Source organism: Actinia tenebrosa, unplaced genomic scaffold (assembly GCF_029948245.1).
Source record: "Actinia tenebrosa isolate PJP-AT-01 unplaced genomic scaffold, QUT_ActTen_1.0 PGA_scaffold2__45_contigs__length_23673736, whole genome shotgun sequence".
In the NCBI taxonomy this organism is placed as follows: domain Eukaryota; kingdom Metazoa; phylum Cnidaria; class Anthozoa; order Actiniaria; family Actiniidae; genus Actinia; species Actinia tenebrosa.
The window spans coordinates 105430-131917 of NW_028292579.1; the positions used below are offsets into that span (position 1 = coordinate 105430).

A 26488-nucleotide genomic window follows, 5' to 3' on the forward strand; every position below is an offset into this window, starting at 1 on the left:
TAAATAAATATCTCGTCTCAGCGCCGAAAAAGGAAAATACGACGCTGAAAAGTCCATTGATGGCGATTGAAAGCTTCACGATTAATCTCGCACCTCCAGAGCAGGTTTATACGACAGGCGATACGATAACCGGCGATGTGGGTCTCGTACTAAACACACAGATTAAAATACAGAGCTTGTTTCTCTGTTTTTCTGGTAAAGGGAAAGTGGAATGCGATAAAGGAAGAACTACATTCGTTGGAATGGAAAGTTATTATGCTGATGTAATAGCATTACTTGATGAAGGTAGGTGAACTTAAACAGATGTTGGTAAGAGCTGCCGTCAAAGTTTACGTTAGGTAGTGCGACATTTGAGTACATGAACAGACCAAATGAGCAGTGTACGACTATTTCAAGAAAGGCTGTCGGACTCAAAGAAGATAAGCGATAGGCGAAGATCATTCCAAGACCGAATGGAATCGAGGACACACAACTGACTAAACCGAAATTATCGAAGCCTAAAAAAGTGATATTTTTCATGTTGCCCTCGCATTCACGATACAACTCGGATAACCTGCGATACAACCCCGACAAACCTGCGTGTTTTTGACGGCATTATTAATTAAAAACTGAAAACCAGTCATTCCAATCCGTGGATCGGTGGAATGACCTATCGTCTATCGCCTTTACAAATATACTTATTTCAATAAAGTTGGTCACCAAAAACCTAGAAAGCTGTGATCGCTGAGAATCATGGGAAATATTCTATATTCAACAAGTGAAGCTTTTAAAACAAACTGTAGCAGTTGAAGATGCTCAGAGGAGGTGAACTTTTAACTGGTAAAAGATCTCGAGTCCATCAGCAGTTATCAAGCGGTTGAAACATGTAAAATGTATCTATCCATAATCCTTGTCGGTCTCAGCTGTGTAGCTTTTCGGGTGACTAACTTTATTGAAATAAGTGTATATCAATGCTTAATAAGCATTTTCATAGTTTAAGAATCGATTCCACTGCGCATGCGATTTTATCCCGAATTTCTCACCTCCTTTTGTTTATTTAAGAACAAATGAAGGTTTAGACAAAAAAAGGTGAGAAATTCGGGATAAAATCGCATGCGCAGTGGAATCGATTCTTAAACTATGAAAATGCTTATTGCCCTAATTCACTATGACGTCACATTAAAACAATCTTTAACAATCTATTGTTTAAACGCAAAGGATCATGGTCGTCGGGGGGGGGGGTCAAATCAACGCAAATTCACCGAAAATTGTTCTAAAACCCGTATCAATCCACGAAGAGAAGTAGAATAGCCAGCAAACTCTCAGAATATTTTTCAGTACATATTAACACATATTATATCTGAAAACCAGGCCATTTTAGATTAAACTGTTTCGCTAGGAGCAAATTTTGTTGAATTTTCTATTGGATTTGGCGATTCTATCCCCCACATAAACAAGTAGTGACGTCATAGTGAATTAGGTCAATTCATGATAATGGATTTATTTTTACCTAGGTCTATTGCCTCTGATGGGAATGGGTGGCCCAAATACCAGCTATCTAGCACCTTAGTGCCTGATAAATGACGAACTTTTCTAGACAACAACGACTATTGTTTTCGCATAAATAACTTTCGTTTTTTGTAACAGTGACTTTCGAAAATGCAGTGCATACCATATATTTGTGAAAAACTCAACGTAAGTTCAGTAGACCTTAGTAGAACGTACGTAGTCCTAAAAAGCTTTGCACTAATTTGTACAATTTGTATAGGAAATCGCACGATCTCGAGTACAATTTGGAAATTAATAGACACGAGCCTTTAGGCGAGTGCAATTAAGGAACTTTCAAAACATTACGAGTGTAATTCCAAATTGTACGAGAAGATCGTGCGATTTTTTGTTTATAGTTCACTCAACAAAATTTCAGTAAAAATTGCTAAGCGACACCGTTCATCTTTGTATTCTATTTGGCAGCCGATTTTCAGTCCATCGCGCAACTGAAATGCATAAAAAAGATTAGTTCTTACGGCTTTAAAATTTATGTTTTTTAAGTACAAAATGATAGAAAATAATTGTTTTGACATTGTTTTGGCCGTGTTGCCATAGCGACTTAATTCAGTACTCCTACGGAGTACAATTAACGCTATAATTGTACTCCTCTCGACCAATCAGAGTCGAGTAATTTTGTTGAGTGTACTATAATGTTTGTTAACGTTTTCACGAACATATGGTATGCACTCTATACCTAACAGACTCGATGTTTCAAATCCTCTAGTTCAAGTACGACACTTACGACCTTAGTAGACCGTAGACCTACAAAACTTCGCACTAATTCGTACAATTTTGTTAGTTAACTTTTGCACGGATATATGGTATACACTCTACCTAACAGATTCAATGTTTCAAATCCTCTAGTTCAAGTACGACACATGGGTGGTGTTTTAAGGCCTGGGCACTACTCGTTCCCATTCTCCTTCCATCTGCCTATTGATGCAGATCTTCCTGGTTCTCACTCAGGGAGGCGTGGTTACATCAGGTACACGATCGAGGCTCGGATCAAAAGGCCTAACCAGATGATCGATGACACCACGGCCATCAATGTCCCTGTCATCGATTTTGTCGTCATCGACGAATCGTTATTAGTAAGTCTCTTTTTTCTCGTAATTTACAAGCAAAAGTTTGAAATTTGAAAGGATCAATATCAAGAAAATGACACATAGTCAAACCATAGCACCTATTATAGTAAACCTATTATTGAAAAGCTCAGTGCCGTAAGAGTGCCGTGCCGTGACCATGTTTTCTTGAATTTTGATTGGCTGATTTTTTCTCGTGCAATGTGATTGGTCTGGTAGTGGCGTTACCCTTGCGTGACCGTCACCGTGACGTGTTCTTCCCTTGTTCTGAGTATTTGATTGGATGGAAAGTAAATACTCGCGCAACGTGAATGTCATGACCGTGTTCTTGCCGCCAGCTTTTCACAGTCACAAGAAAACTCCAATATTTATAGAACACATCGTAACTTAGAGCCCGAAGCAGTTTAATAAAAGACGGTGGTTGTGTGATGCCGTGAAGGCGCCACTTCTCACGACTGCCTGGCTTTAAGTTCAACCCTCAGACCTGCCTGCCAGTGTGTTGCTTTGTTGGTTTTTTCCTGTGCGACAAGGATTTTTCCCCGGTCTTTGGTGATTTTCCTCACTGTTCTTTCAGACAATTCAACGACAACAACAGACCAGAAGTATCGGCTATACCTGCTGTTCTACTGGTTCCCTGTCCATTACGGCCAGGCTAGACCGAGGAGGGTATTATGTTGGTGACGAGGTCATGGCATCGTTATACATCGATAATAAATCCAGTCGTGACGTCACGGATATTGAGATGTACTTGTGTCAAAGGACGACTTATGCTTACGGAACTAGTAAGTAGCAATACCGCTGACCATGTAGTATGTAGACTTCAGGGTAGTCGCTGGGCCCGGGAAGGTAGGGAAGGGAGAAGGCAGCACTACAGCGGTAGAACTATGATGACAATCAAAATGCCCTATCAAGCTCTATATTAGAATGGTTATGGTATGAGTGGGAAACATACGGTACTGACTTACAGCACGTACACGGTACGACATGCCGTAACATTGAAATGGCTTCCCATAAAAATGGTTCTCGTATGAGTGGGAAACATACGGTACTGACTTACAGCACGCTTAGTAACCGATAGGGTACGGTCATGAATTTTCACTCAAAGTATTCCTAAAAACCTGTTTCATGGGTGGGAAATCTCACTTAATAAACAAATCACGGCAGACATCATGTCTAAAATATTTCTGAATTGTTGTCTGACAGAAAGTCGAGAGCGTCAAGATAAAGAAAAGCACCTGTGTCGTACAAGAACAGAAGGTGTGGCGAGAGGGCAAGATGCGAATATTGAAGGCATGAGTATGAAGATTCCGAACGTTAAGCCTACGAGCCTTACTGGAATCATTAGAACTGCATACTCAGTTGAGGTATTGGCCTTACCGAGTTTAAGGAAAAAACTGGGTCGAGTTGGCATTGCAGTGCATTGTGGGAGTGTTTTATTTCCAAGACATCCCCAAAATGAACTGCAAATCCAACTCCACCCAGCTTTTCCCTTAAACTTGTAATGGCTAACACATACAGCTATTACAGAAAACGCTGTCGGTTGGAGATCTGTAATGGGCGATCTGAGACTAATGCAGAATTTTTTGTGCTTTTATGTTGAACGAACGAACGAACGAACGAACGAACGAACGAACGAACGAACGAACGAACGAACGAACGAACGAACGAATGAATGAATGAATGAAACAAAGAAAGGAAGGTGGGATGGATGGATGGATGGATGTATTAGTACTTAAGTTATACGACACACTAAACACTAACTAACTCTACATGAAATGTTCTAAACACACAACTCTCATCTCGCATGTTGATGTAGAAATGCAAGGAACAAAATGGTGGAATGTATTCCCTGCATCTTATCTTTGTCATCTTTTTTCTAATTTCTAGATATTTATCCACATTCAAGGAGCTTACAACAAGAGATCGCATTTTAGTTTTCCCATTGATATTGGTAACGTCCACTCGACACAGATCGATAGACTGATAATGAATGGCCCTTTGGATGTCTGAATAGGAAAATACTTTATGAAGTAGTGTGTTGTTGAGGCAACCATCTAAGCTAACTTGAATATTAACCTTCCTGGAGTTGAAAGAGCGACCGTTAACGACTTTGTTTCACAAAACATAAATGATTGTGAATTGATGAGGAGTCCACAAACTATTTGATCTACCCCTGCCCCCCCCCCCTCCCCCTCCCCCTCCCCCTCCCCCTCCCCCTCCCCCTCCCCCTCCCCCTCAAATACCGCGCACATCTACTTCTACTGTAGGTCAGAGCTCGAGAGAAGGAGGGAGGAGATAAGAGGGTCGACGTATTTTATTTGCTAGAGTAGAGTACAAACACTAAAAGTGTGCAACACTTTGCACTATTTAGTAGTAAATAGTGCTAATTAAACAATAGAAAACAATAGGATTAGCATAATTTAGCAGTATTTAGTGGTATTTATGTTATACACTCATAGTGTTTGTACTCTAGCGAGTGAGCAACGAATACGTAAAAAACTATTTGTAAAACCTCGGGATGCGACATTTTGCTCTAATTAATTCAATAAAAAAAAGACAACGTACGGCCATCCATTTGTCTACCCCTCATCCATCTATCTAAGCATCCATTTCTTCATCCATCCATTCCTTCTTCCCACCTATCCATCTTTCTGTTCATCCACCTTTACATGCATTCATCCATGCTATATTCATTTCCTCACTTGCCCACAACCCCCTGCCCAAAATGGGCAACCCTAAAAAGTTATGATGGGTTCCCTGTGGTATGTTTCTTATATTTACCTTTGCCTTCTTCTTCCTAAAAGATAGCGACTCAAATTTTAAGGAAACATGGTAAAAGGCGTTTGTGAAGCAGTTTTTTTTAAAAACCACAATTATTTCATGTAAAAAAATATTCCAAGCCGTTTTTAGAACAACTCCCCACCCCTCCCCTATATTATCCACTCTAGGTAGCCTAAGAGAGCAAGGGATTGTGGGTGAAAACATACCAAAAGAAAAAATAGAGTAAAAACGGGGAAAGAAGTCGAAATATTTCTCATTTCTCGGCGTCAAAAATCCTTTATTCTCCGACACAACCATCCTAACGCCATGTCCATATAATAACAAGAGAAAATGCTGCAATTGGGACGTAGAAAATGCCTACAAAAGGAGTCGTAGAGGAAAGTAAGCCTGTTAATATTCGAGAGATTCAGGAATCTGAGTTGAGTGAAGCTCCAGTTATGATGGCTACAGTTATTTCATCTGGAAGAGCTTCTTCCCTATCGTTAGAAGAAGTAATCAAACAATTTAATACTAGTGAGACTCGGGGATTAACAAACGATGAGATTGAACGACGGAGAATGCTACATGGATGGAATGAATTCGACGTATCTGAAGAGACGTCTCTGTGGAAAAAATATCTTGATCAGGTTAGAGCAGGTCTTTTACTGTTATTTTTGTTACATAAAAGATAACATCTTTGATTTAAAATTACTACGGTTTCTGAGTTTCTAATTGTGTTGTTTTTTCAGCTGAAAAGACGTTATATTCTCTTAAAACTGCACATCCTTTTTAAAGCTCTAATTTTTGAAAAACCAATTAACTTAAATTCAATGGTAGACTATCCTAAAAAAAATTGGTAGACGACTACGGCTCATAAAACTGATGCAAAATTAGGTTACTAGTTTTTATACCTCTAGTCCAATATTTTAGGACACTTTTTAAAATAAATATACATTTTGCTTTACTTAGAAATGATTCATTCTTAGATTTAATGCACCTATCAATATTATGCCCTACTGGGGTGGGTGGGAGGGGTACCCTTTGAAAATAGCATTTTCCTTGGATGACATCACAATAATATTGTGCATCATGGGATTGAAATGAGGACAAGCCAAGCCTACAGTACAGCCCAGAAACGTGCACATTAATCACGTTTTTTGAGCAAGCAGATCGCAAGCTGATCGCACCAAGTGCTTGCAATCTGCTTGCAATTTGTTCGCACCATTCTTTATTGTTGCTCACAATTGGATCACGTTTTGATCTCGATCACAGTGTGCTCGCGTACGATACGGAAGCAAAACTTGACTACAGCTTTCTCTTCCACAAAGAATCTGTTCCACAAAGATTATGTTTGGTTTTATCTTTGTGTTCAAATTTTCAGCTGAATCGACCTGTTTGTTCGATTGATTTGGACAACCACCTCGACTGAAGCAACGTTTACAAAATGCAAAGTGTACATGCTAACATGCTTGAAAAATATTTAATGTAACTAGTCTTATTGTTTCCAATTCATGAAAGAACTACTGACATGAGTGAAAAATGTCTGCACATGCTCTAAGTGGGTATGCAAATTTGTCAAAATATCTTCATGTTACAGTTGAATCCCGGTAGCTAAACCTCCAAGGGAAATGAAAAAAGGTTCAAGTTATTGGGAGTTCAATTTATTGGAAGATAAGGAATAAATTACCATGTTTTGCTCTAAAATTTATTTTTCTTCCAAAATAATGCATTTTAATCAGGTTTATGATGGCAAAAAGCTTAAAACGAACAACATTTACAGTACTTATTTGGTTAATAACACAGAACTAAGCAGCAAAGCTTATTTTTTGTTAAAAACTAGTTGAAAGGACTTTCTGCTGACTCAGCTTTATCGTAAAAAAACAGTGTTCTCACTGGAATAAACTAACACATTCACAATTTACTGATGCTTTAAAATAAATTAAATTAATATTCCAGCATGTGTTTTGACTCGTTATGTTTTAAAACAAAGGTTGAGTGATTGAAGGTAAAATTCTATAGAATGTGACCAGAGGGGAAACAAAAATCCCTTTGAGTAGACAGTACAGTAATTCATTTGAATTACCAAGGGTAAAATTACAGTAAAAGTATGGCATAAATCAAGGGAAATTAATGTTGATTCAAGTTAGAGCAAGATTCAAGTTACCGAGGGTTCGAGCTGCTGGGATTCAACTGTATTGTAAAAAGATGTAAATTTGACTTTCAAACATGCCTGACAAATGGACTTTACAAAATGCCAAAACTTAGTGTCCATGCTTGAAAGTTAAGGCTAATTCTTTCATATTGTCTTTATTAATATAGTATCTTGGTCCCACTAAAGTATGCTAAAAAAAAGTATGCTCGTAAAATATTTTGTATACTTTGAGAAAACAAACAAAAAAAGTTTCTCAATTCAAACATTTTTCTCTAGTGCCGGAAGAACTATGGTTTTTCGACTGATATTATTATTCTTTTCCATGTAATCAAAGCATTTGCTTGCAATGTTTATCCACATTTTGATCCCACAAGGCTTTGCGATATCTATTTTAGTAACCATGGAAATTGCTATTGACATACAGTATCATTCAATGTCTCCACAGTAGGGGATTTGACATGGCTGCCATCTTGAAAATAGCCAGAAAATACAATAAACGTGTGTTCTAAGGGTGGAAATTTGGGATTAGAAATACTGTCACCAGTTTGGCATTGATCAATGCATACCACTGTCTTTGAAGACCACAGACTCAAGCTTAGCCACGTTTATAAGTCCGCTGTTCATAGATGACATAAAAAATCTGTAGGATTTCAAAACATTGGTATCGTTCAACTTGCGCACTCTTTACATTACAGTTGACTTTTGCAAATGATTTGCTTTTAAACCAGGCTGAGCCTGTGCAGATCTGAGTCTTTAAATTGGTCAAAAAAACACATTTACCGAATGACAAAAGAGACTATTCAAAATATAAATTCCCCTTAGATCACCTCCCCCCCCCCCCCCCCCGACCCTGGGGCTTAACATTTCATAGGTGCATGATATTGAACTTGAGGGTGTATTAATTATGAAACAGCTGAGCAAGGTAGTTACAAAAAAACATTGAAGATTTAGTGTCTAAATTTTTCATTTTCTATGTGTTATTCATGTGCCAACCAGATATCGATTTGCTGGTGACACAAAGTAACTTGTGACAAGCTTTCATGAAAATGGGGGGCTTGAATCAAATCAGAATATTTAGGAACTACGACGGTACATGTATAAACATTTTTCAGTTACCCCCTCCAACTACAGACTTATAGTAGACAATATAAATGAAGATATAGAAACATAGATAAGTTATAGTGCTGAGACTGAGAGCTGAGACTGAGAGCAGGCTGGGGTAAAATAGATGCTCTCAGTCTGACCTTTAGCTCAGCTGGTAGAGCATCGGTAGTACAATTCCGAAGGTCTTGGGTTCAGTTCCCAGCGTGGTCGGAAATTAATTTTTCAGAATTTAATTCCAAGGGCTTTCGCCCAGAATAACCTTGTTCCCAAGCACTATAACTTATCTATGTTTCTATATCTTCATTTAATTCATAAGTGCTACATGGTCCACATATTCTCATCAGTAGACAATATAATTATTATCATTTAACTCTGCAAAGAACGTGCATGATACAGGAAAAGAACATGCCTGATATGAGACCTAGTGACTTCTCATCTGCTAGTGATCGGGTACGATAGAGTTTAGAGGAAGTTTGAACATTTCTTTGCAGAATTAAATGATAAACAACTTATCAGTTGGCTAAGCATCTGATACGGCTTTGCATTTTTACTTGTCATTTGTATTTTCACTTGCCTAAAGGCTCGCCAAAATACCCTGTTACTCGTAAAAGTACACAGCCATATCAGATGCTTTGCTGACTGATATCCTCTATGTACTCTGTAATAGTAACTATTAATGCTTATTACTATTTTGTCTTGATATTTGCAGTTCAAGGAGCCAATGATCTTGTTATTACTAGCATCAGGTTTTGTTAGTGTTTGTATGGGTCAGTATGATGATGCCTTTAGCATAACAGTGGTAAGTATACGTAATATATAAATCATCATCTAGTGTTAATGCTTGACAAATTGTTATCGCAAGATACAGTACAGTGTATAATGATATATATTGTATACACCTAATTGAAAAAACGTAGTCAGGTTCGAGAAGGTCACATCTTCGAAGCTAAGAGTGAAAAGGATCTTGGGTACTCCGAAATATGTATTATATTTGCAAAGATATAACTAGCTAAAAACTAGTGTGAGCTGCGTCGGTGTTTCTAATGAAACAGTAATGATGAAAAGGTAAATTATACACCGTGAAAAGATGAAAAAACTTACTGACTTTTCGGACTCTAGTTATACGCTCATTACTCTGACGAAGGACTAGCGTCGAAACGTCAGTAAGTTTTTTCATCTTTTCACGGTGTATAATTTACCTTTTCATCATTACTATTATGTTTGCATATACACATGTAAAAATGCACAGTAGAGCAAAGTCGGTCGACCTAGATTAACAACATGCCAAAGCCATGATACATAAAATGTGCACAGGAAGGGAAAACTGCAATACGCATGAAATTAGCATAATTGTTTGTCTTCCCATGCTCTCCTTCGGTCTTAGCTTTGATGATATAACCTTTTTTTGAACCCGACAACGTTTTTTTAATTATGTGTATGTATACTGATGAATATACATGTACAGTACAGTCAATGATAGAATCTCCTTGAAACCAACTGAGGAATTATCACTGTAAAGCATTGAGACTTTGTGTAATGCTTGATATATATGTAATTTATATATTATCATATAGATATCGATGAAATACCAGGTTTTATCTAGTGTCGAAAATTTGATATCTTTCACCAGTGGAAGATACCATATCTTTCACACGTGAAGATATCGCTGTTGAATCAGCTTGCTATTTTAATAAAGAAATTTTGAGCTTTTGTTTTATTTAAGTTTCATCGATATCTATATAATAAACAGAACATTACATGGCCGCTTGGAGATACGAATTTTATCTTCTCGTGTTCAATTTAGATATCTCACTTGGAGATAAAATTCGTATCTCTGCGCGCCCAAGTAATATTATCTCTTTATTATCTAAGTTAGGACATGACTAATAACAAGTCACAGAAGAAATTGAAATGTGTAGTTCCAGAAAATATCCATACCTCCACAATAGAGGTAATTTGTAAAAGAACCCCCCTACCCCACAGGAACTTCCAATTTTCTTGTATATAAACTCTGTAATTTTGTTCATTCTCTGACCCCCCTCCCCTCCAGAATTTCTAATTTCCTCTGTGGATGGGGTATGGATATTTTCTGGAACTACACAATTTAGCATGTTAGGTTATTGTGAAGGGGAAATTAAACCAGAGATAATCACTTCACTGGGCCCTAGTGCAAATGGTTACCAATTACAGTGCTTTTCATAATTCTGCGTACCGACTCCAGACGTCCAACATTTTGACTTCGTCAATCAAACTCACATAGGGCTGAGTTCGTTCTGACTGAGAGCAACTGATTAAAAAATTCTTGCAACTCAACAGCCAACGCAACTCACATGTTGCAGTAAACATGGCTACAAAGTGTTAATAGTTCTTCATGCAATCCTGAAGATCAAGTATTGCTGCAACTTTCATAAACATGCGAACTCTGTGTCTCCAAGTTACATGCTGAAATTTGGGTACCAACTGATTAGGTTTGATTGATGGGAAAAACCAAATTTCAGTATGCAGCTCATAGACACAGATTATCACATTGATTATGGAAATTGCAAACTGAAACAATTTTATTGAAAGACATTTTCTCAAACATTTTAACGTTTTGATTGTACGGCTGTATGATTGGAGTCAAAATACCTCAGTGCCCATTTAAAGACGTCATGGGAACGGTTGTCTCTGATTCTATTTTATTATGGCTCATGCAGATTGGAATGAGCTCGGCCCATTGTAAGTTTGATTGACGGAAGCCAAAATGCCAGATGTCTTGAGTCTGGTAGGTCACAGAATAATGAAAAGCACTGTAAGACAGGTCTGTCAAAAGCAATTGTTACTTTTGTCATATGTCTATATTCTAATCTATTATCTCTTACCTTTCAGGCTATTCTTATTGTAGTTACAGTAGCATTCATACAGGTATGTGTAGAGACAGTTCCATCACTTTGTAATGACTCCTGTTTATTCAGAAGTTAGAGCTTTCGAGGTCATTTACCAGCCAGGAGGTCAGGGAACACTGTGCCCAAGGTTTTGAATGTATCTTCCATTTTCAAGATAGAAGGCACAGGTTTTCCCTTTCTGGACTGACTTTAGGATGGCAAACAATTTTTAAAACAAGTTAAGAGTTATATTTGCTCTTTTGCATATCTCTTATTTATGATGAAAATTTTCATTTTTGTACAATGTGGTTGGATTTCAAAGTACAAGTGACTAGGGATGTACAGTTTCATGAGCTCAATGACATAATGGCTTTTTCAAATATATATGTTTGAGATACATTTGAATTTTATCGATTGACATAAATTTATGTCCATCACAAAATGCTGCAACACAAGAAAAATTAATATTTGTCTCTGGACATAAATTTATGCCCATTAAGAAACGCTACGCCAGTCGCTCGACATGAATTTACGTCCATTGTGAAACACTAAATCATGAGAAATATTTGATGCTGAATTTAAATTCATGTCAAAATGAAAAAATGCAAATATCCTTTAAATGCCCCTTTCACATTTCCCTGTCCCATCAATGCATTTGCATCGAAGAAAGACGAACTGTGAGCTTGCAATTAATGATAGAGACGTGAATAATTGTCCAAGGTGTTAAAAAAGGTCTCTGTCATTGCAAGGTCACCCTTCGTCTCGGTTCGATGCAAAGGCACAACTACCTTTCAAGATGGCGCAGGGAACTGTGAAGGGGGCTATTAATTTGTTTTTTTTCCTGCATTCACTTTTCCACATGTTTTGTAAATTTTGTTGTTGTTTAACAATCTGTTATCTCAGATAACCAGACCATGGTCAAAGATATATGCCTGATTGCGTAGCCAATCAGAACACATGATTCTTAGGATACCAGACTGGAAAAAAATTAAATCTCTGCAATGTTTTCTGATCTATTTCATTTTGAATTGTTGTCCCCCATTTATTTCATTTCTCCACCCAACAATTTCAGACAACCTATTCATTCCCTAAACATCACTGTTCAATAGACCTCTTCAGCTTGGGGTAATGTTTTCCCATTTCAGACCACGTGTCATTCCCTTGAGAATAAGATTCTTTGTTTGAGCTGTAACCATATTCATGTGTCTTCTCATGTGCAACCGAGCGCAAACCTTAAACAAAGAAAGGATACTCTAGGGAATGACACATGGTCTGAAATGGGAAAACATTACGCCAGAGCTGAAGAGGTCTATTTTGCAAAGCCCTATCAAAATTTTCATACCCATGAGGTTTTCAGTCACATATTCACCTTCCCCTGTCTGTTATCCTAAGGATATTAATTAGAGGAATGGAGGATATGAATAAGAAGTACAGTGTTCAGTAATGGTTCAATGGTTATGTCTTTTCCTGTTTTACAGGAATATAGATCTGACAAGTCAGTAGAAGCCATCACCAAGCTTGTACCACCTCAGTGCCACTGGTAGGTTTATTGTGTGCATATGTCAGGGTTTGAAATAAGGGCAGGACATCAGACAATGTCCACCAGGAATTGGTACTTGTCCAGTCAAAATAATCTTTGCCTTGCTGGTCATTTTGTCCAGTAACAATGAGCCAGGCAGAAACGACAGGTACAACTAATTTGGTTGGTCATCATGACCTGCGTCTTACCAGCCAGTATTTTAAGTATTGTATGTAAAACTGATCCAAACTTTTACGTTTCTGATGTGCATAGCATTATAGCATTATCAGTCCACACATTTAATATAAAGCAAGTGTAGCTCGGTTGGTTAGTGGGTGGGTTTTTTTAATAAACTTTATTTAAGTGTCGATGTATTTAGTTTATACAACTAATGAATGAATGAATCTTTATTAAGGCAAATTCAACAAACGTGAAATTGTTACAAAAATGTAAAATATATATAGAATATAAATATAGCTGTACAAATATTATAAAACACTTTGATTGAAAAGACACCTATTTATGAAGAAATTTTTAAATCTCTCAGTCTTAACATGAGGCATGATAAAGTTATGCTTTTGATCTCTTAAAAGATGGCTTCTGATAGGCGTTAGCATGTCCCTTAGAATGTGGTTTTCGTTTGTACTGATTTGAATTGGGGACATAAAGTGTTTTAAGAATCCCAACTGGCAAGGAGGCAAACCAGTTGGCTATTAACAAGTTTGAACTAATCAGGAATCAGAACAAATACAGTCTCAGCTAGTATTTATTTTTAGTTGTTGATTTTTGAGGAGGGAGGAAAACTGAGGAGAGAAACAACAAGCAATTCTACTCACATACAACACGGAGCCCAGAAATAGAATTCGGGTCATATTTGTGAGAGGTGGTGCATTAGCATTGCACCCCACCCATGCTCAGTGTAATATTATTCCGGATCAAGGATCCATGCCTTGCTGCTTGTCGTCATCATGTCATTTTATTATATTCCAGTATCCGTGGTTGTACCATGTTTGATTTCCTGGCCAGAAGTCTTGTGCCTGGTGATCTGGTCTGTATTTCTGTTGGTGACAGAGTACCAGCCGATATGAGACTTATTGAGGTTAGGTATTAATTGCTAATAATAATAATAATAATAATAAATTCAATTCTTATATAGCGCATGAACCATAGGGAGATGCTCTCATGCGCTTTACGATGTAAAAACTAGATATCACTAACTTACAATGGTCACATACACTTATTTCAATAAAGCTAGTTACACCTGAAAAGCTACAAAGATGAGACCGACAAGGATTTTGGGTAGATACATTTTTCATGTTTCAACTGCTTGATAACTGTTGATGGACTTGAGATCTTTTAGAAGTGAAATTGCCTGGGTTGTCTGGAACAAAGAAACATGAAGGGTGCACTAATGATTGTTTTTTTCTTGGCAGGCTGTAGATCTTGAAATAGATGAATCAAGTTTCACTGGAGAGATAGAACCAGCCAGAAAGACTACCAAGCCTATGCCAGCTAATGGAAAGAACTCTGATGTGACAGCAAAAAAGAATATTGCATTTATGGGGACTCTAGTCAGGAGTGGAAGAGGAAAGGTAAGAGATTTTAAAAAACTTTTTGTTCTTAAAATTTTCATTGACACCCGAAAATAGCTGGGAGGATCTACTCACAGATAGTACCCTGAAACAACCTCTTGGCTGATGGAAGTCAGGGCACAGCTAGCTTACAGATCAAACCCTGAAACAAACTCTGGGCTGATTAAACATCAAGTAAAATGGCTAACTCACAGATCAAACCCTGAAACAACCTCTGGGCTGATCTAAGTCAGGGCACAGCTAGCTTACAGATCAAACCTTGAAGCATCCTGTGGCTGATCTAAGTCAGGGCACAGCTAAGTCACAGATCAAACCTGAAACAACCTCTGGGCTGATCTAAGTCAGGGCACGGCTAACTCACAAATTGAACCCTGAAACAACCTCTGGGCTGATCTAAGTCAGGGCATGGCTAACTCACAGATTGAACCCTGAAACAACCTCTGGGCTGATCTAAGTCAGGGCACAGCTAACTCACAGATCAAACCTTGAAGCATCCTCTAGGCTGATCTAAGTCAGGGCACAGCTAACTCACAGATCAAACCTTGAAGCATCCTCTGGGCTGATCTAAGTCAGGGCACAGCTAACTCACAGATCAAACCTGAAACGACCTCTGGTTGACAAAAGTGAGAGTGTACTAATACTACCACAGTACGGTAATCGTGTACTTCATGACCAGCCAACACGTGTCGGTTGACTATTGCCCGACTATAGGCCATGTGTTGGCCAACACTTGACCCTCACTTCACCAACACTCTTTAAAATGAAAACTTGGATAGAAAAAGATTTTTCCAGATTTTTCTTGAAACATTACCGGCACGTGTCAGCTGGTCATGAAGTACACGAACCCCACAGTACTGCACCCTTGCATCATTCGTTCCTGCGATATCTTGTTACCCATACAGTACTACCCTGTAATAGCATGTCATCATCACATAATGTTTGTCCAAACAGGAAGGTGCCCAGTAAACCTTGTTTTCTTCGTCCTTTTTATTCTTAGGGAATTGTGATTGGAATTGGAGAGAATTCAGAGTTTGGAGAAATTTTTAAATTGATGAAGGCTGAAGAGGTAAACATTTCATATCTTCTAGAAATAAATTTTTGCAGTGATACATCTAGATGATTGTCAATGTCATCATCATCGCAACAAGGACAATATTACATCTTCAGCAGTGGCGTAGCCAGGATTTCTGAGAGAGGGGGGGGGGCAAATTTAAAATTCTGTCTTTCATTTGAGCCCCTGAAGTGCCAAACCAAAACAGAACTGGTATTACTGCATATTTTTAGAGAAATAAAGAATAAGGTATTGAAAATTACCATAAAGATTTGAAAAAAGGCACCATTTTCTTGCCACAGGGGGAGGGGGGAGGAGGGGAGGGGCTGCCCCCCTTGGCCCCCCTTGGCCCCCCCTGCCTATGCCCCTGTTCAGTATAATCATCATCATCATGATTGCTATCATCTTCATCACCATCATGACTGGCATGATCATCTTTGCCATCAGTTTTACTATCATTATGATAACCATTATCGCGCCATTAACATTAGTTAACATTCCATACTCTTACCACCACTGTCAACAATGACAGTATAAAGAAGGTCATTCTAGCAACTGTGAGCATGGATTAAGAGCGTTCGATTGATTATTGACAACCATGGTCAATCTCAATTGATCATCATACGTATCTTCAAATTTGAAATGTGAGACTGTTTTGAGTAAACCATTCTAACAGTTGCATGAGGTGTCAATCAATCAATTATAGTGAATGGATCTGTGCTCAGATGCTACATGTACATCTGAATGGCCTATGCTCCAACAATACCATTACTATCATCATTATATTGTTATTACTATGACCATAATCACCATTCTTTACCATAATCTTCATTATCATTAGTACATACATCTAACACCATTGTCATTAACACACTGTCACCGTAATCAATCTATACCATCATTTTTTCCTTGATTACCTTTATTATCACCACACTCTTCTTGTCAGTGCTTCTTATGCCAGTTTTGCATTGCATTGTCTTATATTCCTACCATTAAAGTAATCTTTATTAATATACTACAGCCACCCAAGACTCCATTACAGAAGGACATGGATATCCTTGGCAAACAATTATCATTCTATTCACTTTGTATCATAGGTGGGTAGGAAATCTTATGTTTAGTGATTACACCATCTAGTGGCTTGACAAATAGAGTACTGTATAGTACCAATGTGTGACCTCATCCAATAAAATGTCAACATTTGAAGAAAGAGGAGAAACACTGCTTACTATTTTTGTCAACTCTAAAATTGCTGGAAGCTTTAAAAATGTGGACTTGCCTACAGAATGACTTACATACATGAACTTGCCTATGCATAAACTCACTGAAAAAATCATTAGTTGCTATGCCCACTTGAACAAAATTTAGGTACATGTACCTTTTAGGGGTCGTTTTCATAATTTTCAATGAGCATCCCCACCCTTTTCAGATCAGCCCCCACCCCCCCCCCCCCCCCAAAAAAACTCTAAAGTTTAAAATAAATTTGTGATGTTATTACTTTGGTACTCTTTAAACCGTTTGGCATGCATGATTTGACTACCAAAATCAAAATGTTTACAATTTCTTGTTATTCAAATTTGTATTTCCTCATGAGAATAATAAGACACCCTATAATATATATAATAACACATATATAGTATATTTTACCATGCTCTCTTCATTAATATTGCGGACTAAGCACTTTTAAAGTGCCTATAACCTTTATAGGATTATGATCAATTTTGATTTTCTGTGTGTTGGAGATGAATAAACAAAAAAAAATTTTCTATTATTTGACTAAATATTCTCGGAGATATAACACCCTAAAGTACACAGTTTTGCCATACCCCATTGATTTGGACAGGAGCGTGAGGTCTGGTACCTAATTGGCGTTGAATGACATCACAGCAAGAACGACTTGGCTTCCAATATAAGTATATACCTTTCGTAAAATCTGGGGTGTTTGAGCACCTCGCAACAACACATCTAGTCGGCATTTTCTCATATTCTGACCAAAGAAATAGTAAGAATCTTTGCTTATCAAAACATTTGTTCTTGTTGTGACGTCACCACTCAGCGAGACTCTGCTTGGTCCCACTTTCCCTTTATCCCGTTCAAATCGATGGGGCGTGGCAAAACTGCGTACTTTAGGGCGTTATATCTCCAAGAATATTTAGTAAATCGAAACATTTTTTTTTTGTTTATTCATCTCCAACACACAGAAAATCAAAATTGATCATAATCCTATAAATGTTATAGGCACTTTAAGGGGCACTCAAGACTAGTGACTATTTAAACTTCTTTCTTCACTTCTTTATCTCAGTCTTAAGATAAAGCTACAGGATCTTTGGCTTTGATATAATGATATAAGTTATTTCCCATTCTTAGCTCTCATAATATTACTGGGTTGGATTCAGAAGCGTAAAATCTTAGAAATGTTTACAATTGGAGTCAGGTAAGGTTATAAAGCATCGTTAAGACCATTCTTCACATTAGAACAACAACAACAATGAGAACAATACATGACAATATTTTATTACTGCAGTTATCCATATTCTACAAACTCCGATGGTTTGTTGTGAAATGAAGAAATAGAAAATGCACGCATGTGCTGTGTGCTGTTATAAAGCACGCAGGGATAGGTAGAACACGAGAGAAGCGTTTGGAGAAGCAAGACACGTAGTGGAGTGCTTCTGGACACTTCTCGGGTGTTCTGCCAATCCCCAAGTGCTTTATAACTCCACACAGCACAGTGAGCAAGTTTTTTATTTCTTTTATAAAATACAAGTGCGCATGCGTGCTGTGTGCTCTCATAAAGCCTGCACTCCCAACCAATAAGAATGTGAGATTTATAACAGTTATTTACAGTTTTTTTATAATAGGTTTTTCACTGCTGCCAGTCAAAAACATAAAAGGTACCAACTGATTAATTTTGGTTGATGGCATCGAAAACCCAAATTTCAGAGTGCAGCTTTTACAGAATATAGAATACTGCAGTAAATAAATATAATTATAGATATTTATTTTCTATTGATTTTTGACTCATGGACAATAGAAAAAAAATCATCATTCTTCACTTCTTGCACCCTATGTAAATATAAACTAAAATTAGTAAAGCATTGTTTTTGTGTTGTTATTTCGTAGTCTTGCAGTAGCAGCTATCCCAGAAGGGTTACCCATCGTGGTGACAGTAACCTTAGCTCTTGGAGTCATGAGAATGGCTAAAAGAAAAGCCATTGTAAAGAAGCTACCAATAGTGGAAACACTGGGATGTTCTAGTGTTGTGTGCTCTGACAAGACAGGGACATTGACCAAAAATGAGATGACAGTATCTCAGATTTTCACAGGAGATGGTTGTTTTGCAACGGTAATTATTAGAACTTTAAACTATATCTTAGACCAAGATAAACAATATATCATTGTGTAATGTTCTTCAATTACAGAGCACGTGTCATTCTCTAGAGTATCATTTCTTTGTTTAGCTAGGGCGTAATATTTTCCCATTTCAGACCATGTGTCATTCCCTAGAGTATCATTTCTTTGTTTACCTTGGGCGTAATGATTTCCCATTTCAGACCATGTGTCATTCCCTAGAGTATCATTTCTTTGTTTAACGATTGCACATGAGAAGACACATGAATATGGATACAACTCAAACAAAGAATCTTATTCCCAAGAGAATGACACATGGTCTGAAATGGGTAAACATCGCACCAAGGCAAATTAGGTCTATTAGCACTGCTATGGTTTCCTTTCTCACTTTCATACATGTAGCCTCCTGTAGCATTGATATGGCAGGTCATATTTGCTTTCTCATATTCTGAGCATAGCCAAAGTTATCTGTAGCACTTTCATGGTTTCCTTGGATTTATCTTGGCTTCCCATACATTGGTATGGCTTTTTAACAGTGCTGAGTTTCCTTTCATTGCTTTCTTGACACATTTTTGTAGCACTGATATGGCTTCTTAAAGCATTGGTATGGCTTTTAGTACTGTAAAGGCTTCCTGGTGCTATTGTCATGACTTCCATTAACTGACATGGTTTCCTCTAGCACTGATAAGGCTTCTCAAAGCATTGGCATGGCTTTTAGTGGTTTTGTTTTAGCACTATAATGGCTTACCGGTGCTTTTGTCATGGCTTTTATCAGCGTTGCCAAGGTTTCCTCTAGCACTGATATATGGCTTCTTAAAGCATGCGCATGGCTTTTAGTACTACAATGACTTATCTGTGTCATTGTCATAGCATTCATCAGCATTGGCATGGTTTCCTCTAGCACTGATAAGGCTTCTCAAAGCATATGCATGGCTTTTAAAACTACAATGGCTTCCTGGTGTCATTGTCATGGCTTTCAATAGCATTGCCATGGTTTCCTCTAGCACAGATATTGTTAGAAGCACAAATTCCTTTAACATTGCCTTCACGTCCTAACATCTAATTCTCCTGGCTTCCTGTAACCCTAACATTTTAAAGCATGTACTTTAACATCCTTGGAAATCCAGTGGTAAAATTCTGTCGCTTGTTCTGCTGCTTGTCTTGTTCTGTCGAGGGACAACCTACCCCTGGGTTCCTGAGGATAGTACCTTAACAAACTTTTCCTTAACAGGTGTCTGGAGTTGGCTATGATATCGATGGTGAGATTCTTGTCAACGATGAACCAATTTCAGTTCACAGTAATCCATCAATAACCAAAGTCTTGGAGGTCAGTTATTTGACTCTGATGGCCCATGCTTATCACTTGTGAACTTTAAAGTAGTTGCTTTTCTTTATACTTAGACTTAGATTGATAGTCAATAGAGAGGTTAAGCTTCTCGTTCACATGAAACGTCAGTTGACCATTAAAAAATTCTTTAAAATTAGTGAAAAGGAATCGCAATGATCTCCAAGTAGTAGATAAAAATAAGAATGTGTGTCTTTGTCAGGAAGGTTTGCAAAAGGTTAAGTGAATTGTAGGGAAACGATGAAAATGTGGATACAGCTGATTACCTAGATTAGTCGTAAGGTTGTTGTAATTAGCTTGTAACCAAGTTTTCAATATTTTTTCTTGTTTCATATGCTCTCTCCAATTCTGGTTCTAGATAAATTTGTTGTTGTTGTTGTTGTAGACTGGATTATTGTGTAATAATGCAACTATAAGGAATGGTCAATTGTTTGGTCAGCCTACAGAAGGTGCACTAGTCACCGCAGCATACAAGGTAAGTCCACTTTCTTAACTTAAAAATATTGATACAGTAAATATTGTCAAATTATATCAATATATGTATGAAAAGATGCTGTCCTGGTGAGAAAAAAAAAAGATATTTAGACTGACTGATCCTATACTCATAACCTTATCCAAAAAAGACACATCAAAATACAGTAAGAGATACCCTCCTCAGAACACCCCTCCCCCCCTCACAATTTCCTCTCCATGGGGGAGGTATAGATATTTTCTGGAAATGGACTGGTTTCTTCTATTCTCAGCTTTGAGGGGTACTTCACTGCACCTGAAAAGTATTGTGTTCATGCAAAGTGTCCCTCAAAGTTGAATCAAATGAGTCAAATTGAAATGCTTTATGGGTGGTAAGAAACCAGTGAATGCATAATATGCACTCTTCAGACCCTCCCCACCCCTTGGAAAATGTCAATCCCCTTCAATTTACTCTGGTTACTATGTGGATACTCCAACCTGGACCACTTTGATAAACTTGTATCATTAACCAATCATATTGCAACATTTAGTTCAATATTTTTAACCAGCCAATCAGATAGCACATTGGTGTAATAAGAGTGTGGGAACGTGATAATCTGATTGGCTAACACATTTTATCAGTTCAATCTCTGTCTAGTTTACTGTTATCTGATTGGTCAGTTTTACTCAAGTGGGTCTGGGGTTAATGTGTCCGCACAGTAAACTTGTCATCGCTAATCACCATCGCAAGTACAGCATTGGCACAGCTGAATGGAGATGAACTGAAAGCATGTGAAGGCTGGTAAAGTCAGTATGGAAAGTTACTTGTGCACACCCTGAGTTTGACCTTGTTCTGGTGTCTTGTTCTTTTGAAAGAGCTGTAGCCATTCACCATTTTCCAACCATCGGTTCACTGGTCAAACACAAAGCGCACAAGTGAGGTGCCAAGGTACTTTCAAAGGATTATTCAAATTTAATCCTTGCAACCTCGACTGAATTCTTTGTGTTTGACCAGTGAACCGATGTGCGGAAAATGATGAATCTGGTTGACATATGGATATAAAAGTAAATAAACATTTGAATCTCATGCAGCTTGGGTTTCATGACATCAGAGATGACTACATGTGCACAGATGAAAGACCATTTAGCTCAGAGAAGAAGTTTATGGCTGTGAAATGTAGGAAGCAACACTCAAGCCCTGTCATTGCAGATGTAAGTGAAAGTGAAATTTTTGATTAAAAAAAGGTTTTCTTTCCTTGTGGTTTTGTACAAAAACTCAAAGAAGCTAGGGCATCTTGACAGCTCAAGGTTTTGTGGAATTGTATACAAGTTCTAAATTGAAACACTGAAACAACCTCTGGGCTGATGTAAGTCAGGGCATGGCTAAATCACAGATTGAACCCTGAAACAACCTCTGGGCTGATCTCAGTCAGGGCACTGCTAACTCATAGATTGAACCCTGAAACAACCTCTGGGCTGATCTAAGTCAGGGCATGGCTAACTCACAGATTGAACCCTGAAACAACCTCTGGGCTGATGTAAGTCAGGGCATGGCTAAATCACAGATCAAACCCTGAAACAACCTCTGGGCTGATCTAAGTCAGGGCATGGCTAACTCACAGATAGAATCCTGAAACAACCTCTGGGCTGATCTAAGTCAGGGCATGGCTAACTCACAGATAGAACCCTGAAACAACCTCTGGGCTGATCTAAGTCAGGGCATGGCTAACTTACAGATTAAACCTTGAAACAACCTCTGGACTGATCAAATTCAGGGCATGGGTAACTCACAGATTGAACCCTGAAACAACCTCTGGGCTGATCTAAGTCAGGGCATGGGTAACTCACAGATCAAAACAAACTATAATCACATGATGCCGGGTCCAGGAATCAGAAATGAGACTTTTAAGTCTTAAAATAGGCGAGAGGCGAGTGCACTAGGACTAGCCCAAACTTTTTTTTTCCATATTTTTTATTTACAACTTGTGTTTTACATATTGAAAAATTACATATATTTATACACAGAATGAAAGAAAACAAAAATTTAAAAACATAAAAGAAATCTAGTTGTGCCTCGGTTTGTACTATTGTTTCCTTGCCTACTTTGTTCTCATTGGTTTCTTTTATCTTATTCTATCATATAAACACTTCTTTCTACTCTTTTACTCCGACGAAGGACTAGCGTCCGAAACATCAGGAAGTTTTTTCATCTTTTCATGGTTTATAATTTACCTTTTTATCATTACTGTTTCATTAGAAACACCGACGCAGCTCACACTAGTTTCTAGCTAGTTATATCTTCCTATTGATACTCTGATGATTAAGTCATGGATTTAATGCATCCTTTATTTTAGACCACTTCTTTAGATGTATTGGAATTTTATCCCTTTGTTTGGCCAATCTATATTCAATTCTTTCATTTTGGTTTAACACATTTTTGAAAAGAACAATTGCAGGCCACACTTGATTATTATTTGTTCAGAGGAGATAACTAGCTAAAACCTAGTGTGAGCTGTGTCGGTGTTTCTAATGAAATAGTAATGATAAAAAGCAGGGGCGGATCCAGGGGAGGGGTGCAGGGGGTGCGCACCCCTCCCTGGTTACACTTTCTGCTCCTACTTCGAAGATAACCAATACAGTTTTTGCCTTTGATTCTAAGGGGTGCACCCCTCCCTGGGTTAACATTGTGCTCAGCACCTCTCCCTGAACAAAACCCTGGATATGCCCCTGAAAAGGTAAATTATACACCGTGAAAAGATGAAAAAACTGACGTTTTGGACGCTAATCCTTTGTCGGAGTAAAAGAGGAATTATTGAATCAAGGGAGAGACCCCACATCTATGTGGTACCCAAGACCCGTAGGTAATTACTAAATGTATTGTACTTTGCATTTCAGGTGACGAGGGAGTTGTACTATGTGAAAGGAGCACCAGAGCACATCGTACGTCAATGCACGTCATATTACAGGAAGGGAACAACAACACCTTTAACTACCCAGGATGTTGAGAGAATACGAGATGCTGTGGTAGCCATGTCGTCAACAGGACTTAGAAGTAAGTGTTACATGTTACAGCGCTTCTTTGCTCTCTCAGCTCAGACGAAATTGTCAAATTTGTTGTCACTACAAAATAAGGTTTTGGTAGACACTCACTTGAAGTGTTTCCATGACAATGTCAGGAAACACAAAGTTTTCAAAGGCACACGTGTGCATATGGAATGTTGTGGAAATGCCTTGATTGACGACATCCACAAAAATCAACTTTGTCTTAACAGCAAATTGTATAATTTTGCATGTGTGATTGGTAAGCAAAATAAGACCCGATATAGCTTCTATAGACCTCCTTGGCTCGGACATAATGTTTTCCCATTTCAGACCATGTGTCATTCCTTTGAGAATAAGATTCTTTGTTTGAGCTGTATCCATATTCATGTGTCTTCTCATGTGCAACCAAGCGCAAGCATTAAACAAATGAATGATACTCTAGGGAATGACACTTGGTCTGAAATGGGAAAACATTACGCCCGAGCCGAGGAGGTCTATGCATGGTTCCAACTCAGACAATAGTAAACCAATCACTGCTACAGCATTTTCCCCAGTGGAATTAAGATCTTGTCCCACAAACAACTACACAGTATCTATTTTAAAGAGTACCACAAGGATTACGAGGCAATTTCCTATTCGCAGGACAGTGAACTATTGAAACAAGTTATGATCAATTTTCTGAGATCACAGTTTTCAATTCTGAGATATTCTAGAAATTTGTTGAGCTTGTAGGGCATAGCAACGGTAACTAAGGGGCGTCGGAACCAGAAATTAAGACCAGAATACCCTTCTGTCTTACCTTTGATGATTCAACCTCTTCAATCTGACCAGGTTTCATTCAATTTGGTGTATGGTGATTTTTAGTTGTAGCACTTGCATCTGGTGAGGATCTGCAGCAGCTGACATATCTCGGCGTAGTAGGTCTGTTTGACCCCCCTAGACCTGGTGTGAGAGAGGCCGTGCATACACTGCAGGACAGTGGTGTGTTGGTGAAGATGATCACTGGTGACTCAAGGGAAACAGCTATATCTATAGGTATGACATCTCCATTACATGTACTCTAAGGTTGGACAAAGGGGGTCTAAAGGGGTAACGAAGGATAGATAAAGAATGGATGAAGGGGAACAAAGGATGGTCGAAGCAAGATGAAAGGTGGATGGAGAGGTTATGAAGGGTGAATGAAGGGCAGATGAAGAATGGATGAAGGGGGGTGAAGGATGGATGAAGGGGATGAAGAATGAGTGGAGGGGGTGAAGGATGGATGAAGGGTGGATGAAGTATGGATGAAGGGTGGATGAAATATGGATGGAGGGGGCTGAAGTATGGATGAAGGGGGATGAAGAATGAATGGAGGGGGTGAAGAATGGATGAAGGGGGACAAAGGGTGGATGAAGGGGGACCTGTATAGATAAATTAACCGGTTTTTCAAACCACTCATAAACGAGCACATGACAGAGAACTCAAAATTGACTTTACTCACATGTGACATCAAGTTTGTAAATCAAATGCGTGTTGCATGGGTAAGAGAAGAGCCTTCTCTCTTCTAACTCCCATGCATTCCATTGTCTCAGATTATGAAATACTAATCTTCCCATAAGCTCCATTAAATTACTGACTACGACTACTTTGTTGCAAACGTACTACAAACTTTGTTCCTCTTCATTCAACTACGTTTCTCATTTTCATAAATTACTATTCTGTTGAATGTAAAATTTCTGCACGCCCGTGCGTTTCATAACAACAGTAGCTCTATCTTTCTGAACCTTACTACATCATGTGAGACTACATGAAATGGCACTATTTCATAATAAAGTTTAAGGTTAGGTTTTCTTGGATTTGGGTTAGGATTAGGGTTTGGATTAGGGTTTCAGGACATCATAATCAATACCTGAATAAATAAATAATAATCCAATAGTGTCATTTCATGTAATCTTATATGAAGTACTAACCTTTCTGATAGTCTTGACATGCTCATTCTGACGCCCAGGCATCAAACCTATGATGACTTTAGTGAGAGGGCAACAACGATGCTTCTCCTGTCCGACATGTTAGAATTTTGCTGACCACAGTATTTTTTTTTCTGCAGCTGAGATTCTAGGTATTCATTCTAGTGGACGACCAACACTCTCTGGGGAAGAGCTAGAGGTCTTAGACCCTTTTCAACTATCCTCAGTCATCGATCAGGTTCGTATATGTTTGACAATCAATTGAATCCAGAAACCTGGAATTTATTCTCTTCTGTTGTATTATATTATGTGTATTATCTTCTATTCTGTTCTATTCTATTCTGTTCTCTTATATTATGTTCTATTATATTATTTATATATATTATGTTATATTATATTATGTTATATTATGTTATATTATATTATGTTATATTATATTATGTTATATTATGTATATTATGTTATATTATGTTATTATGTATATTTGTATATTATGTTGTATTATATTATATTATCTTATATTTCTGTTGTATTATATATATTATATTTATTTATTTATTTATTATTATATTTGTTATATTAGTTTATTTTTGTTTTGTATTTATTTGTTTATTATGTTGTTTATGGTTTGTTTATTATGTTATGTTTGTTATATTATGTTATGTTATGTTATATTTGTTATTTGTTGTTTATATTTCTTTAT

The 26488-nt window shown here is 37.8% G+C and overlaps 2 protein-coding genes across 2 annotated transcripts in view; both read left to right on the top strand.

The window, feature by feature from the left end:
- Positions 1-36: 36 nt before the first annotated feature.
- On the top strand, positions 37-4777 carry LOC116303872 (arrestin domain-containing protein 3). The gene is made up of 5 exons (XM_089033872.1): positions 37-285; positions 2392-2618; positions 3184-3391; positions 3813-3973; positions 4497-4777. The coding sequence occupies exons 1-5, from the start codon at positions 60-62 to the stop codon at positions 4617-4619; spliced, it is 945 nt and encodes a 314-aa protein (XP_088889998.1). The 5' UTR covers positions 37-59; the 3' UTR covers positions 4620-4777.
- An 825-nt stretch (positions 4778-5602) lies between these two features.
- The window catches only part of LOC116303871 (calcium-transporting ATPase type 2C member 1), a 29425-nt gene continuing 8539 nt past the window's right edge, over positions 5603-26488 (top strand). The window contains exons 1-16 of the mRNA XM_089033936.1: positions 5603-6016; positions 9335-9424; positions 11494-11529; positions 12968-13029; positions 13999-14107; positions 14442-14600; positions 15598-15666; positions 16673-16748; positions 18019-18085; positions 18775-18997; positions 20234-20329; positions 20733-20822; positions 21890-22009; positions 23693-23849; positions 24704-24874; positions 25926-26023. Coding sequence (XP_088890062.1) covers positions 5744-6016; positions 9335-9424; positions 11494-11529; positions 12968-13029; positions 13999-14107; positions 14442-14600; positions 15598-15666; positions 16673-16748; positions 18019-18085; positions 18775-18997; positions 20234-20329; positions 20733-20822; positions 21890-22009; positions 23693-23849; positions 24704-24874; positions 25926-26023 — 1896 coding nt within the window. The 5' untranslated portion in view covers positions 5603-5743. The remainder of the gene's footprint in view (positions 6017-9334; positions 9425-11493; positions 11530-12967; positions 13030-13998; positions 14108-14441; positions 14601-15597; positions 15667-16672; positions 16749-18018; positions 18086-18774; positions 18998-20233; positions 20330-20732; positions 20823-21889; positions 22010-23692; positions 23850-24703; positions 24875-25925; positions 26024-26488) is intronic.